Here is a 12,377-nt window from a genome sequence, read left to right on the forward strand (position 1 = left end):
CACCTCCGAATGTCGTCTGAGCGATCGGATCTCCTCAATGTGCCTCGGGTGCGTTCACACCTGTACTTAGAGCTGTCCACTTGTACTCGGATCACCCAGGATGCATGTTAATACCAGGTCTGAACAGGGCCTCTGTGACTGACCAGCTGTGTGGAGGTGAGACAGGAGACAGTGTTTGAAGTTCTCTCTCTAGCTCTCTTTTTTCATTTGTTATAAAACAATTTCTGTCACTTTTTTAATGTGAACAACCGAGTGCAACACTATGAACGTGTTCCAAGAGAGACTGTCTGAAAATAACCACGTCATCACATCTCCTCCCTCCTCTATAGGCAGTTTGGGGCTGTCGCTGAGCGTCTGTCGGCCTAGTTTTTGCGGTGTGTCCCGCACCGTCGGCTCTAGTCTGCCCGTGTCGGAGGTTTTTAAGGCCGATTCATCATGTTGAAACGGGGTTGGAGCTCGTTGGTGACAGATATCAATCTGATTGGCTGAATTGGCGAATCAGTGCAGAAGAAGAGAAACAGAAGTGAGGAAAGAAGAAGGCTCTTCTCATTTTTCATCTTCATCACATCTGATCGTTCCAACACACGGATATTTTCAGAACGACATGGCCATCTGGAATGAAGCTAAGTGGTGAGTGAGAGTGGTGTGAAAATAGTCGTCAAACGCCGCTCTGTTTCATGAACGTTTCAAAACAACAGCTTGTATATCCGTCGTTGTCGGTCTTCTGGTTTCCCTTTTTGAATGACGAATACAGACTACCGCCACCTGCTGGCATGGAGAGTTATTTCCTCTCATGCAGGCGCAGAACGTACGTGCTAACTGGCTGTCGGCTGTAGTCTTTGCGGTGTGTTCAAAGGCAATGTGAGGTGACGCAACAGTCGGCCTTCAACGCTGATAGTTCGTGGTAGTCATGGTTGGACAACATGTCGTGCCAACTAGTTCTTTTCTAGGGTAACCCTTCCTCCTATCTCTAACCTGTCGTTCTTATGTTTCATCTTATGCTTCCCAGATGTCAGTAATAACCCCGGAGAACAATGTTATTATCACTGTTAGGAATGACGGCTAAACCGAGGAAAATAAATCCAAGTTGTAATAAAGCAGAATTAACCTTTAAATTTAACATTTGGCTTTTGAAGCAGGTCATTTAACAGTACCAATGCTGATGGAGACTTCCCTTATTCCAATGTCCTTCAGTTGGGGAGTCAATCTAAGTTTTAGGGTGGCTTCCCACCAACAGTCTCTGAGGAGCAGCTTCCTGCAGCAAGTGGTAAGTCAAAGATAAAGATTGTACCATTTCCCTTTGATGGCCAACTGTCAAAAAATAAACTCTTTTACAAATAAATACAATATTTACACACACACATGATTGTTGAAAGCTTGGTACTTCAGTGTAAATTGCTTTAAATTCACTCCACCGGCTGCCTCGGCATACTGGTGTGGACAACAGCTGGCTGTCTTCTGCTCTACTGATTGTAATTATCAACCTTGTTCTGACAATTTTTTTTGATTTGTTCTGTAGAAAATATGAATTGTTGCCATTTTGTAAACCTTGTTATGTACATCAATAAACACCTTTTACAGGAGGACTACCAGCTGAGGTAGCGAGGGGTGGACAGGTGAAGTGATCCAGGGCTGCTTTCTTCATTTGACCGACAATTTAGGCTCTTCAAGCCAACTTCATGGTTCCATAATGTTTCTGTACAACTACGAATTCTCCTTTTTTTGGAACAGATTCAGTCCAGCTGTATGTCACAGGGCTGAAGGTGATGACGACTTTGTCCTTTTTGCTGCAGTGCTGCTCTTTAATGGTAAAAAAAAAAAGACCTTCAAACAGGGTCACGTTTTTCATGCTCACGACTCCGATAGATCCAAGTTCACAAGTTGGGATGTGCGTTGACGTTGTTGCCTACTCTTACTCCGGTATGATGTTGAAATGCAGAAAAACACTGCAATAGCAGTTTCACTTTTTTTTAACCACTTGGGGTGTCTTTTTTTTTTTTTCCAACTTTCCGTGTTAAAAACCTGAGCTCCATTTGAAGGCCGTAAAACACTGGTCTGCAAACCGAAGATCAACATCAGTCAGCTAACACTGTTGTCCACTGATCGTTTCACCCAAACAGAAACCCAACATGGGCCAAAAAAAAAAAAACGATGTGCTTGCTCACATTGTTTTTTAGCAGCATAACGAATGACAGTGAACAAGGAGGCTGAGAGTCAAAACCAAAGAACCAAAGTCTTCCATTCACTGGATTATTCCACATTAAGTCCCGGTGAAGAAGAAAGCCGGTGTGTTGGCGTTATGCAGTCACGCATCCAGTTTCAAAGAGCTTCTTCTACAGTGTCAGACGCTTCTCGACTCTCCCGTTTCAGTAGATACCACCAAATTCCATTATTTAGTCTATACTTCCCAAACAAAATGGGTTTGGCACAATAATGTCCCGCTGGGTGAGGTTTGCTCTCATTCAAATGACATGAGGTTTGCTGGTATCTGTTGAAAGAATAGAGCAGATATTTAGCACAAGAATTAGAAACGAGGAAAGCCGCTAGCTCTGTCAAAATGGAAAAAAAAATACACCAATTCACTCGTAGGTCTTATTTAGAGGCAGTTAGAGGAAACGTAGAGGAAGTTAGGTTTAGGTAACAACCATTTAGGGTTAGGAAATGGTCGTGGTTGACGTGAACTTCACTTCATATGTGCAAGCATGTTTGTCCACTCACATGTTGATAACAGTATTAAATACTTGACAAATCTCCCTTAAAGGTACATTTTGAACAGTTAATCACGATTAACTATGGACAATCCTGCGATTAATCACAATTAAATGTTTTTATCGACTGACAGCCCGAATCAATATGTTAAATACAGGAAAAAATAAGATGTAAACCATTACATATGTCATTGACATGTTGCCGATAGCAATCTTTTCTTACTGCCTGAAAATGTCAATAAAAATTAAGTTGCAAAAAGTTCAATTCGGCTACAAATTCATCATTTAAGAACAGTGGAATTGTGGAAGTATTTTTGTCTTCGATTGTATTAATGCATTTAAATACAAATCTAATTAATCTATTTGTAACTTAAACACAGATGGAGAAAAGTGTCTACACCTTGTTCATGTCTCCCTGTTTCTGCAGATGGCTCAAATATTTATGGTTCTACTGTCCATATCATATGCTGTATATTAACATTTCTATTGATCCGTCTCTTCAGGAAAAAAAGTTGTTTCATCTGACTGAGTGTGTGTGCCGAACATACCTGAGGTCTACTGCTCCTACAAGCCTCTTCCAGGTTTTTGTGCCAGATGATCGCTGAAAACCTGGATCCTGTCTGGAACTTGTAAACATTGCCTGTGAATTGACACAAATGGCTTTGTGTGATTATCTGATTATAAATGACGGACAAAGGGAAACAACAGGAGCTCTGTTTTGTGGTGTGACGCTGACCTTTGTCTGGGTCGTTGAGCTGGAAGATGTTGGGTCTGGCTGGGTCATCTGGCAACACCACCATCCATCCAGTCACGCACACCTTCTTACAGAAGTTGGATTTATACTGTGGCAGACACAGGGTTACAGTGGTTTACATTCACGGAAAACATGTCAATCACTCAATCATAAGAATTGGAATTTAGCACCTTCAAGGTTCGGGAAAGATCCAGTTTTATGTTATTTAAACTTACATGTTTCCTCTCAGAGGCCCTCAGTGCTTTCGCCCCATAGAAAGTCAGTGCTGATCCAGACAGAGTGATCCAAAATCTGGTCCACGATGACAACTGCAACACAGCAAATAAAACGGGTATGCTGAAAACTCTCCTCAGGTAATTCCTCTCCAATTTGCTGACATGGAAGGAGGAAAACAGAGTAAACCATGGTGAAATCAAAGATTGCTGTACCTTTGGCTTCCGTCCCTCCTTCAGCAGTGTTTTCCTTCGCAGGGGTCCTTCAATAGTCACACTGCCGGCCTCACAGCATCCGTAGCAGGAGTTGGCAGCAGAGGAGCTAAAAGGTGATGGGCAGTGGAGAAGAGACACACAGAGCATAATAAGCAACTGATTTATGTCCAGTATTCAGAGTTCAAAGTGTGCAATTCAGTGTTTGACACAATAATGGTGCTCTGTGAGAGAGATAGAGAAAGCATGCAAGTGACCAACACCGACATTATGGTTAGCTTTTCTTATAGATAGATGATTGAGTCAAAAAACGGGACAGACACAAAGCACAGCTCCTCTGCAGTGACTGTCACAGACTGTAGCAGTGAAGTGAAGTAGGCCAAAGACATGATGGTCTGATCTGATCTAAGTCACCTGTTGTCAATTGAAACCATGTTCACAATATAGCCGAAAAACAACCTCCGTCCTCGTTTATGATGTGTGTGGTTTCCTGGTGACACATGTGTGATGATGCATGTGGTAAACTGTGTGGAGCTGAATATAATTATTAAATAATGTTTATAACAAAGTATTTTCCGGTAGATTTTGAGGTAAATATTGGGGTAATTTTGTAGTAATTCCAAAGAAATTTCAGTGGATCGGTGACCCTGTTATTCTGGATAATCAACAGAAAATGCTGTCAACAGATTTGGTCAAACTATCTGCTTTAGATTTTTTATGTTTTGGTAACTGACCCTTTACAGAATTAGGAGACTATTATACTACAGAATTCAGCTGTAGCTAGGAAGAGGAAAGAAAAGCCCACAGCAAAATTTAATTTCTGAGAAATAGAGTTAAAAATGACACCTGACTTCCACCAGCATGCAGTGAAGGGATGAGGTGAGATAAAAACACATTTGAGTTTAACTTCTATAACCCCATAAAGATGAGTTAATTCTTATTTAAAGTGATATCAACCTCTTACTCTCCTCCTTCACTGTACCTGTAAACATAGCTGCGGCTCCGGGGGGAGTTGCGAAGCGGGACCCTCCAGTTGGGGCCCAGCGTTGCGTACATGCGGCCCCTGTTTGTCACACATTGTCACAGTCAGTCTCGGGCTCATTGACCTTTTTGGTTAGCAGAACTGTTCAGTGTAATCTCGTGTCACCAGAAGAACCCAGAGTGTAAACTAAAGCCAATTCATACAGGATCATATTGGCCAATCACCAGCCTGTTTTGAATCTGCCACTGAAATATGTATTCTATGTTCTTACTGGGACAAACATAGATATACAGTATGATTAACTTGACATAAGATGTTAGCAACATTCAAATACATTGATATTATATGTATAATGAATATGCTGCCGGCACAGATACTGGTGACACAGAAGTGCATTTCTCAGACAAAGTCAAAGTTTAAAAGATAAGTCTTTTGATCTTAAATCATCAATAAAAAAAATTACAAATCTTCCACAAAATCTTCAATTTGGATAAAGTGATTCAGTGTAAATTAGCCTTTTTTTTATTAAGTCAACTTTCTTTAATGATTATATCGCGTCAGTTTTGTCAACATAAATTAAGTGATGACGTCTTGACAGATTTGCCAAGTATATATAGTATTATTTTTTTTTAACGACTTAATTAATTTCCTATAATAGCATTATAGCCCAAATATATTTTGTTGTTATTGTGGTTAAATAAATGTAATTTATGGTGTTGTTAGATTGCTACTAGGCCGCCCCGTTAATACAGGTGCGTGCTTCTCTTTCTGTGCTTCAAGTGGGAGAGCAAATGTGAAAATATTGTTTTTGAAAGGCTAAACGCCAACAAATATGGATTGAAGCAAAATATTTCATTAGATTTTGCTACAAAGTAGGAAAAAAAAAATATTTTTAAATAGTTTAATACACAGACTGTTGTATAAATGATCCAGTAAGTGTATTATTATGATTTTAGTTATACTGCACATAAACAAATCTAATTTTGACAACCTCAGAGCAGACAAATCCTGGCGCACCCCCAGACCTCAGGTTGGGAACCACTGCACTAGAGCACTAAAGCTCGATTAATCCGCAGCTTAAAATAGTCCCTAACAAATGCACTATTTCCTTCTGTTTGTTTGATAAAAACTACAGTGAGCAGCTGTTTTAAGAAATTACTGAGACTTAAATAAAAACGAAACTGTATTTTGTGAGATGTTTTTGAAGATTTACATCTTCAGTAGGAACTAATGGGCTCAAATTTGAGTAGAGAAGTCAAAGTATTGAGACATGCACTAACACATTATTGGTTTAGTCTTTTCATGGGATTAATTGACAAAAATGTTGAATATTATCTGCCTCATTATTCAACAGAATCTGACTGTAGGCTGATGATGACTTTGAGATGGCGACGTGTTTTTAATGGGATAAAAGTGTGAGCAAACAATTAAATTTTTTTTGTCCTCAGCTTGTTATCTAAATAGTTAAATAAATCAATTAAATGCTGGACATACTTTATTTGTCATTTCAAAGTGATTAAAACATAAAAGGATTAAATATGTGAAGACTGGTTCTCACCTTTCCATTCCAGGTGACAGCTCCTCCCCAAAAGAGCTCTCACTGCTGCCTATCAGGAGAAAACACAGGAGTTTATGAGGAAAGTTAATCAGGCATTTGTAAATATTATAAGCAGTGTGGAAGAAAACTTCAACACAAAGGTTCCAAATTGTAGAAAATAATATTTTCTTAAGCTTCAGCGTTATCTGCACATACCTAATGACAGGCCATTGGACACGGACGTACTGTGTGGATCATTTCTGACTGGACTCTGAGACTCTAAGAAGCTGTCGTCCAGCAGGTGTCGGGCTTTCTCTATGGGAAACGTGGCGCTCCTGCTCTCCGACATGCCATACTGACACATCATGCTGTGGACACAACAACAAGGGAAACGTACAGATGGCCGGTGTTAAAGATGTCACAATGCAGTTCATACTCGTGGGGAATTTTTCAATATAAAGTTCAGTTTAGGTTTTCCCAACCTGAGCTTGGTTTGCCTTGTATCGTATTGCTGCTCTGCATGTCTGCATGTGTCAAAAATGATCAGAATCAGTATTGATTAGCTGGGTTGTGTTGCTTTGTGTTGCTTGCATGGCTACATGTGACCAATAGTGGATACTGCTGCTGTATTATTGTACTAACACTTTGCTTTTTCCTCTTACAGCATTACCATCAATCGCTATTGTGTTACAGTGTGGTTCTAAAGTGCATACTTTTAAAATTTAGAAATGTTAGATAGAACATAGAAGAAACCCTCAGGTATTATTTTCTGCAGTTATCAGTAAAAAACTGATTCTAAGCCTGGATTTAATAAATGAAATTTTGGTAACACTTCATTTTACAGGTCCGCAAATGTCATGGTAATTAGGTGATAATTAACCCAATATTTACCTCAAACATTACTTTGTTTGGCTGTCTTGACTTGGGACATGACTGGACTTTTATTATTATTATTTTATATGTATTATAAGCATTATTTAATAATTATATTCCGCTATTTCCCAATAAGCAGTAATAAATAGCTGGTAATTTATTTAATACATTTCTAGGAAAAAAATAAAAGTTAATTAATATGCATTATTTCCATGTCTGCTGGTAAATAGATAATAATTAGCATAATAACTTCTTTGAAATTTCTTTAAAAAACTCCCTGAATCATTACATTATCTACCAGGTTACATATGTGTAGACAATAAGTCACACGATGGTGAGATTTGTGTCTGATCAGAAGTGTCTTCTATTAGTTTTCCACCTCCGATGAAGAGCAGCGCACAGCCGCTTCTCAAGCCTAAAGGCCCTATTTTAACCATTATTTGCTATTTTAGCATATAATTATTAAATAATGTTTATAATAAAGTAATTTTTGATAGATTTTGGGGTAAATATTGGGGTAATTTGGCAGTAATTCCAAATAAATTTCAAATAGTTTACTTGCTAATTATCACATAATGACCATGAAATTTGCGGACCTGTAAAATGAAGTGTTACTGAAATTTGAATACAGAAAGTTTATGAGGAAAACACAAGTTTACCAGTGTTGCTGTAGTTGTTCACGGCTGCCACTAGATGTTCCACCTCTTATTTAACACATTTAAAGTTAGACTTTAAACTGGATGTCATTTGTTTGTATGAATCACATCCTGTCATACTCACTTGTTTCCCAAGCTATGGCTCTTCCTGTGGTGAGAGGGAGGGGGGGTTTGGATATGAACCCCGACGGAGGCGTCGGGGCAGGTGGGCCGTCGGTTATACCTCCGAGAGGCAGATACCTCGGACAGACCTGGAACACAGAAAACAAGTCATCACTGCTACAGCACTGTAATTCTATCTCAGCTTGTATGTGTAATTACATCAGAGATGAGGTATCATTATTGATTATAGTGTTGACTGAAACAAACTTACAGAAACATCTCTAGATTTTGACAAGCTGGCAGGTAAAAGTTTGTCTTTAGTGTCGAGGGTGTAATAGAGGCAGATACATATAAACACACATGTTGTTGTACTTTAAAGGAATACTTCACCCACAGAATGATCATTTGTGTATCAATTATTCACCCCATGTTATCTTGAATTCTTGACGAAAACTTTGTTTTTGTGACGGAGGTGCGCTACTCGTCCGGACTTAAAACGCACCTGCGCAAGCACGAGATGGTAATAGAGGAAGTACTTTAAAAGGTCCCATATTGTAAAAGGGGAGATTTTCATGTCTTTGATATTATAAAGCAGGTTTAAGTGCTGTATAAATACTGTGAAACGATCAAAACGCTCAATATACGGAGAAATAAACACAGCCCGTATTCAGAAATTGTGCGTTTGAAACACGCCGTTAGGATTTCTGTCCATTTGTGATGTCACAAATATGCAATATATAGATCATTACACGGTTTTAAACATAAACATTCTAAATGTGTCCCAGTTTATATCCTGTTGCAGTGTATGTAAATAACGTCCGCTGACGGGAAGTAAACATGGACCCAAACTGTTGCCTAGCAACGCAATTCCATTGAAATGCACTAAAACGGAGCGTTTCAGACAGAGGGTAAATACAGGTATATTCAGGCAGACAGTACGAGGAAAATAACGTTTTTTTAACATTACAGCATGTAAACATGTTCTAGTAGAAACACAAAATACAAGTATGAACCTGAAAATGAGCACGATATGGAACCTTTAAATAGTACGGTTTTAACGAAGATGCATGTTTTTGGTAAGTAGCGAGCATACGACTGGATACATGAGACTTGGATTATACTGCACGAGTTGTGTGAGGTTGGAATTGAAAAAGGAGATAAAAAATGAAGCATTGAAGCACCTTTCCTTAGCATCTAGAGAATTCAAACAGCTCTTATCATGGCTGCTACTGTAGATCCTTCGGGGTCATTTCACTCCAGTAGGAACCTCCCTAAGTATATCAGCTCTTCTTTAAAAAATGCTTTCCATCAGCACGAGATGGAGCCAGTGAGGCAAAGAATAAAAATAAACATGATTTACATCAGGAACCAAAGCCTTCATCAACTGTCGGGACTCCATCTACATGTTTCTCTGTAAAGCGATTGTGTGAATGTATAATAGGTCTGCCCACATAGTCCTATCATCAGCGCAGCCACAGCTCTGCCTTCTATAGGACTAGTGTTGGATTGGTGCATTATGTGGCAGTGGAAGCTCTGAGTCACTCTCCGTTCCCTCTCACTGGAAACCCACTGGGGCCATTTAAACCAGCTAGACGTGACCAGTTTGGACCGAGCAGGGCAGTCTATGTTCATACTCAGCTTAAAACACTTCTGACTTGTATGAAGTGATGTCGCGGTGCTAAGTACTATGAGCCTTATGTAGAGTAGGAACACTGCAGAGGACGCACACACAGCTGGATGTGATTGTGCCTGTTGAGTGTTTTTTGGTGGAGAAGCTGATGTATTCCCACTGATAATATACTATGGAATTTGTTCAAATCAGACTCTCTCTCCTACAACAAGAGGAAAATGTTGACTCATCTGCAATTTTGTAATCAAGAAACATATGTGGTAAAGTTCGAAGTGGAGGAATCCATGTAAAGTGGCAGGATAATGTGATCCCTCTGGGAGAGAGGCTGCCTTAATATGCCTTAATTACTCTGCTATTAACTCGTAAAGACACGTGCTGGTTTGGGGTCACTGCAACGTGCTTTCTGCACACTCAGCAGAATAGCACCCTATTCTGAGTACTCACTTAAAGTATACAAACATGACTCTCCATTTCCACACACAAACTCACCCTTAACCCATTTAGCTAACAATTTTAACGTTTTAAGTTTACAAACTTTATAATATCACTGTTTTAAAAGCTGTACTATATTTTAGTTATTCATCATATTTAGTTTTGCAAATAAAATCTGCAAGAGCTGTTAACAATTTACAATCATTTCTGGCAAAAAAACATGATGGAATCTAAATACGTAACACTGAAATTGGGAGAGTGAGATAGGCGACATTTCTGGGGATTTTTACGAGGTGAAGAGGTGAAAAAAACATTCTGGGGTGATCGTGTAAAAAATGTTGAAAAAAAGGTTGTTTAACCCTTAAAACTCTGATGCTATTCTGCCTTTCCGAGGTTATACCGGGTTTTTAGAGTAAAGAAACGTAATATATTGTGATGGTATCATATGAAACTAAGGAAAAATCTAAGGAATCCATTGTTACCAACAATGTCATGCTAGATTGTCAGAAAGAATACTAAATAACGCTATGAAGTTGCGCTAAATTTTGTCGAGGAAAAACTGCGGTGGCCCTAAATGGAAGTTAGAAAAATCCAGCACACAGATTTTGAGAACAATCTAACATTTTTGTATGTCAAGGACCTCCAATATCGATGTCCAACAGACCATGGATGTATAAGAGGTTGTGTCCTGTGCTTTTGTTCGGCGTGTTAGTAAATAACCTACAACTACATTAAATTCTGTTTATGTCATGCTACTAGCACTACTAGCTACTGGCCGATAGCCGGTTGTTTGGGAACGGGGACGTTACTACATCCACCACGGTACAGGCTTACAGCATACAGCCCATTGGTGTATTATAAGATGATAAAAGTGATGAATTACAGCCAATATATCCATTATTACAGCCACAAGCCGGAAGCTGGCAGAACTGGATATGTCATATGAGCGTGCAGGGCGGTGCAGTCCCGTGGGTCTGATGCACGTTCATTATGCCGAGGAAAATAACTCTGGATTCAGCTGTTAGTTCATTTTACAACTTTTAGGACATTTACGATTTAAATGAGGGCTAATTAAATGTTCATACTGGGAAGTTGATTTACCTAAAAGACATCCATGGCCACAGACTCATTGGCGTTTTCAGTCCAAAATGACGCAGCGCTATCTAGCGGCCATTGTCAAAAAAACACCACAGTTTCGTCTCTTTGCTTCTGTAATCTGTGTTTCAGATAAGGCTGAATACAGGTATATTCAGACAGACAGTATAAGAAAAATAAATGTATTTTCTCCACACGGTGATGTATGAACGGGGTGAATGCATCCTGTCACGTGGGATTTCTCTTGTTTTTGTCCAATCTGCTCCACCATGTCATCTAACACTCACTGGAGAGAGTGAGTAAACCAAATTCTTGTGTGACGTGCATGACACTTGTTTATTGTGAATGAGCCAACGAGCCAGTGGACACAGCCGGAGCGGCCTTTTTCTGCCATGTTATATAACTCCGAATGATCATCTGACCAGCATGAGGAGGAAAAAGCTGCACTTGTTATGCACTGATGAGACACTCACACACCATATCACTCAAGTCAGAACAACTATATGTCAGCCTCCAAGTTCTAGACACTGAACAGTGAATAAAAGGGAAATAACTGCACATTTCTCATCAGTTATGTTTTTTTACATTTACTGTGTACAAGGCACAGGTGCAATGGTGGAAAGTAACTAAATACATGTACTAAATTGCTGTACTTCAGTACAAAATGAGGCACTTGTACAGTGTGTAACATTTGTTTTCCACTTTATACTTTTTTCTCCGCTACATTTCAAAGGCAAACATTACATCAGCTTATAAAATATGATGCATGGCGGGCCTTCTGGTATGTCGAGAAGCTATTTTCTGCACAGTTGCATCTATTGTTTCGGTTTAACTTTCTTTGGACTACTTTTAGACTAAGGTTAATTAATACTTACTACCCTCATACCAGCGACTTTATGGCCAAACTTTTGCAATAGCTACTTGGCCTGGAGGACAATCCCATATTTGATAATGCACAAAACCGAAAGATGGCAAACTACCTCATCCATTTATGGTCAGAGTTCACTATTTTCAGGTCTGAAACCAGATTCTGCAACAAGCCTGATAATCTCAAACTAATTTATCACAACAGGAAACTTTTATTACGAGAGAGGCTGTATATCTTTATAAGAAAAAAATATATTGTAATGACAGAAACCAAACGTTCTCCCTGAGGCTAAACTTTTCCATGTAATAGCTCAGA

The 12,377-nt window shown here is 39.2% G+C and overlaps 1 protein-coding gene across 3 annotated transcripts in view; it reads right to left on the bottom strand.

Annotated features, from left to right (window-relative positions):
• The window catches only part of LOC141757117 (ras-specific guanine nucleotide-releasing factor RalGPS1), a 70,427-nt gene continuing 58,050 nt past the window's right edge, over positions 1-12,377 (bottom strand). The window contains exons 12-21 of one of the 3 annotated variants that reach the window (XR_012591590.1): positions 8,060-8,186; positions 6,623-6,774; positions 6,428-6,476; positions 4,870-4,950; positions 3,891-3,996; positions 3,678-3,770; positions 3,445-3,550; positions 3,257-3,348; positions 976-2,488; positions 1-935 (exon numbers count right to left, since the gene is read on the bottom strand). Coding sequence is in view for 2 of the 3 variants with exons in the window: in XM_074617393.1 (XP_074473494.1) it covers positions 2,459-2,488; positions 3,257-3,348; positions 3,445-3,550; positions 3,678-3,770; positions 3,891-3,996; positions 4,870-4,950; positions 6,428-6,476; positions 6,623-6,774; positions 6,889-6,930; positions 8,060-8,186 (878 nt within the window). In the remaining variant the exon portion in view is untranslated. Of the gene's footprint in view, positions 2,489-3,256; positions 3,349-3,444; positions 3,551-3,677; positions 3,771-3,890; positions 3,997-4,869; positions 4,951-6,427; positions 6,477-6,622; positions 6,775-6,888; positions 6,931-8,059; positions 8,187-12,377 lie in introns of all 3 variants that reach the window. The other 2 variants (XM_074617393.1, XM_074617394.1) reach the window with 2 other exon arrangements.

The sequence above is a fragment of the Sebastes fasciatus genome, chromosome 19 (assembly GCF_043250625.1).
Source record: "Sebastes fasciatus isolate fSebFas1 chromosome 19, fSebFas1.pri, whole genome shotgun sequence".
In the NCBI taxonomy this organism is placed as follows: domain Eukaryota; kingdom Metazoa; phylum Chordata; class Actinopteri; order Perciformes; family Sebastidae; genus Sebastes; species Sebastes fasciatus.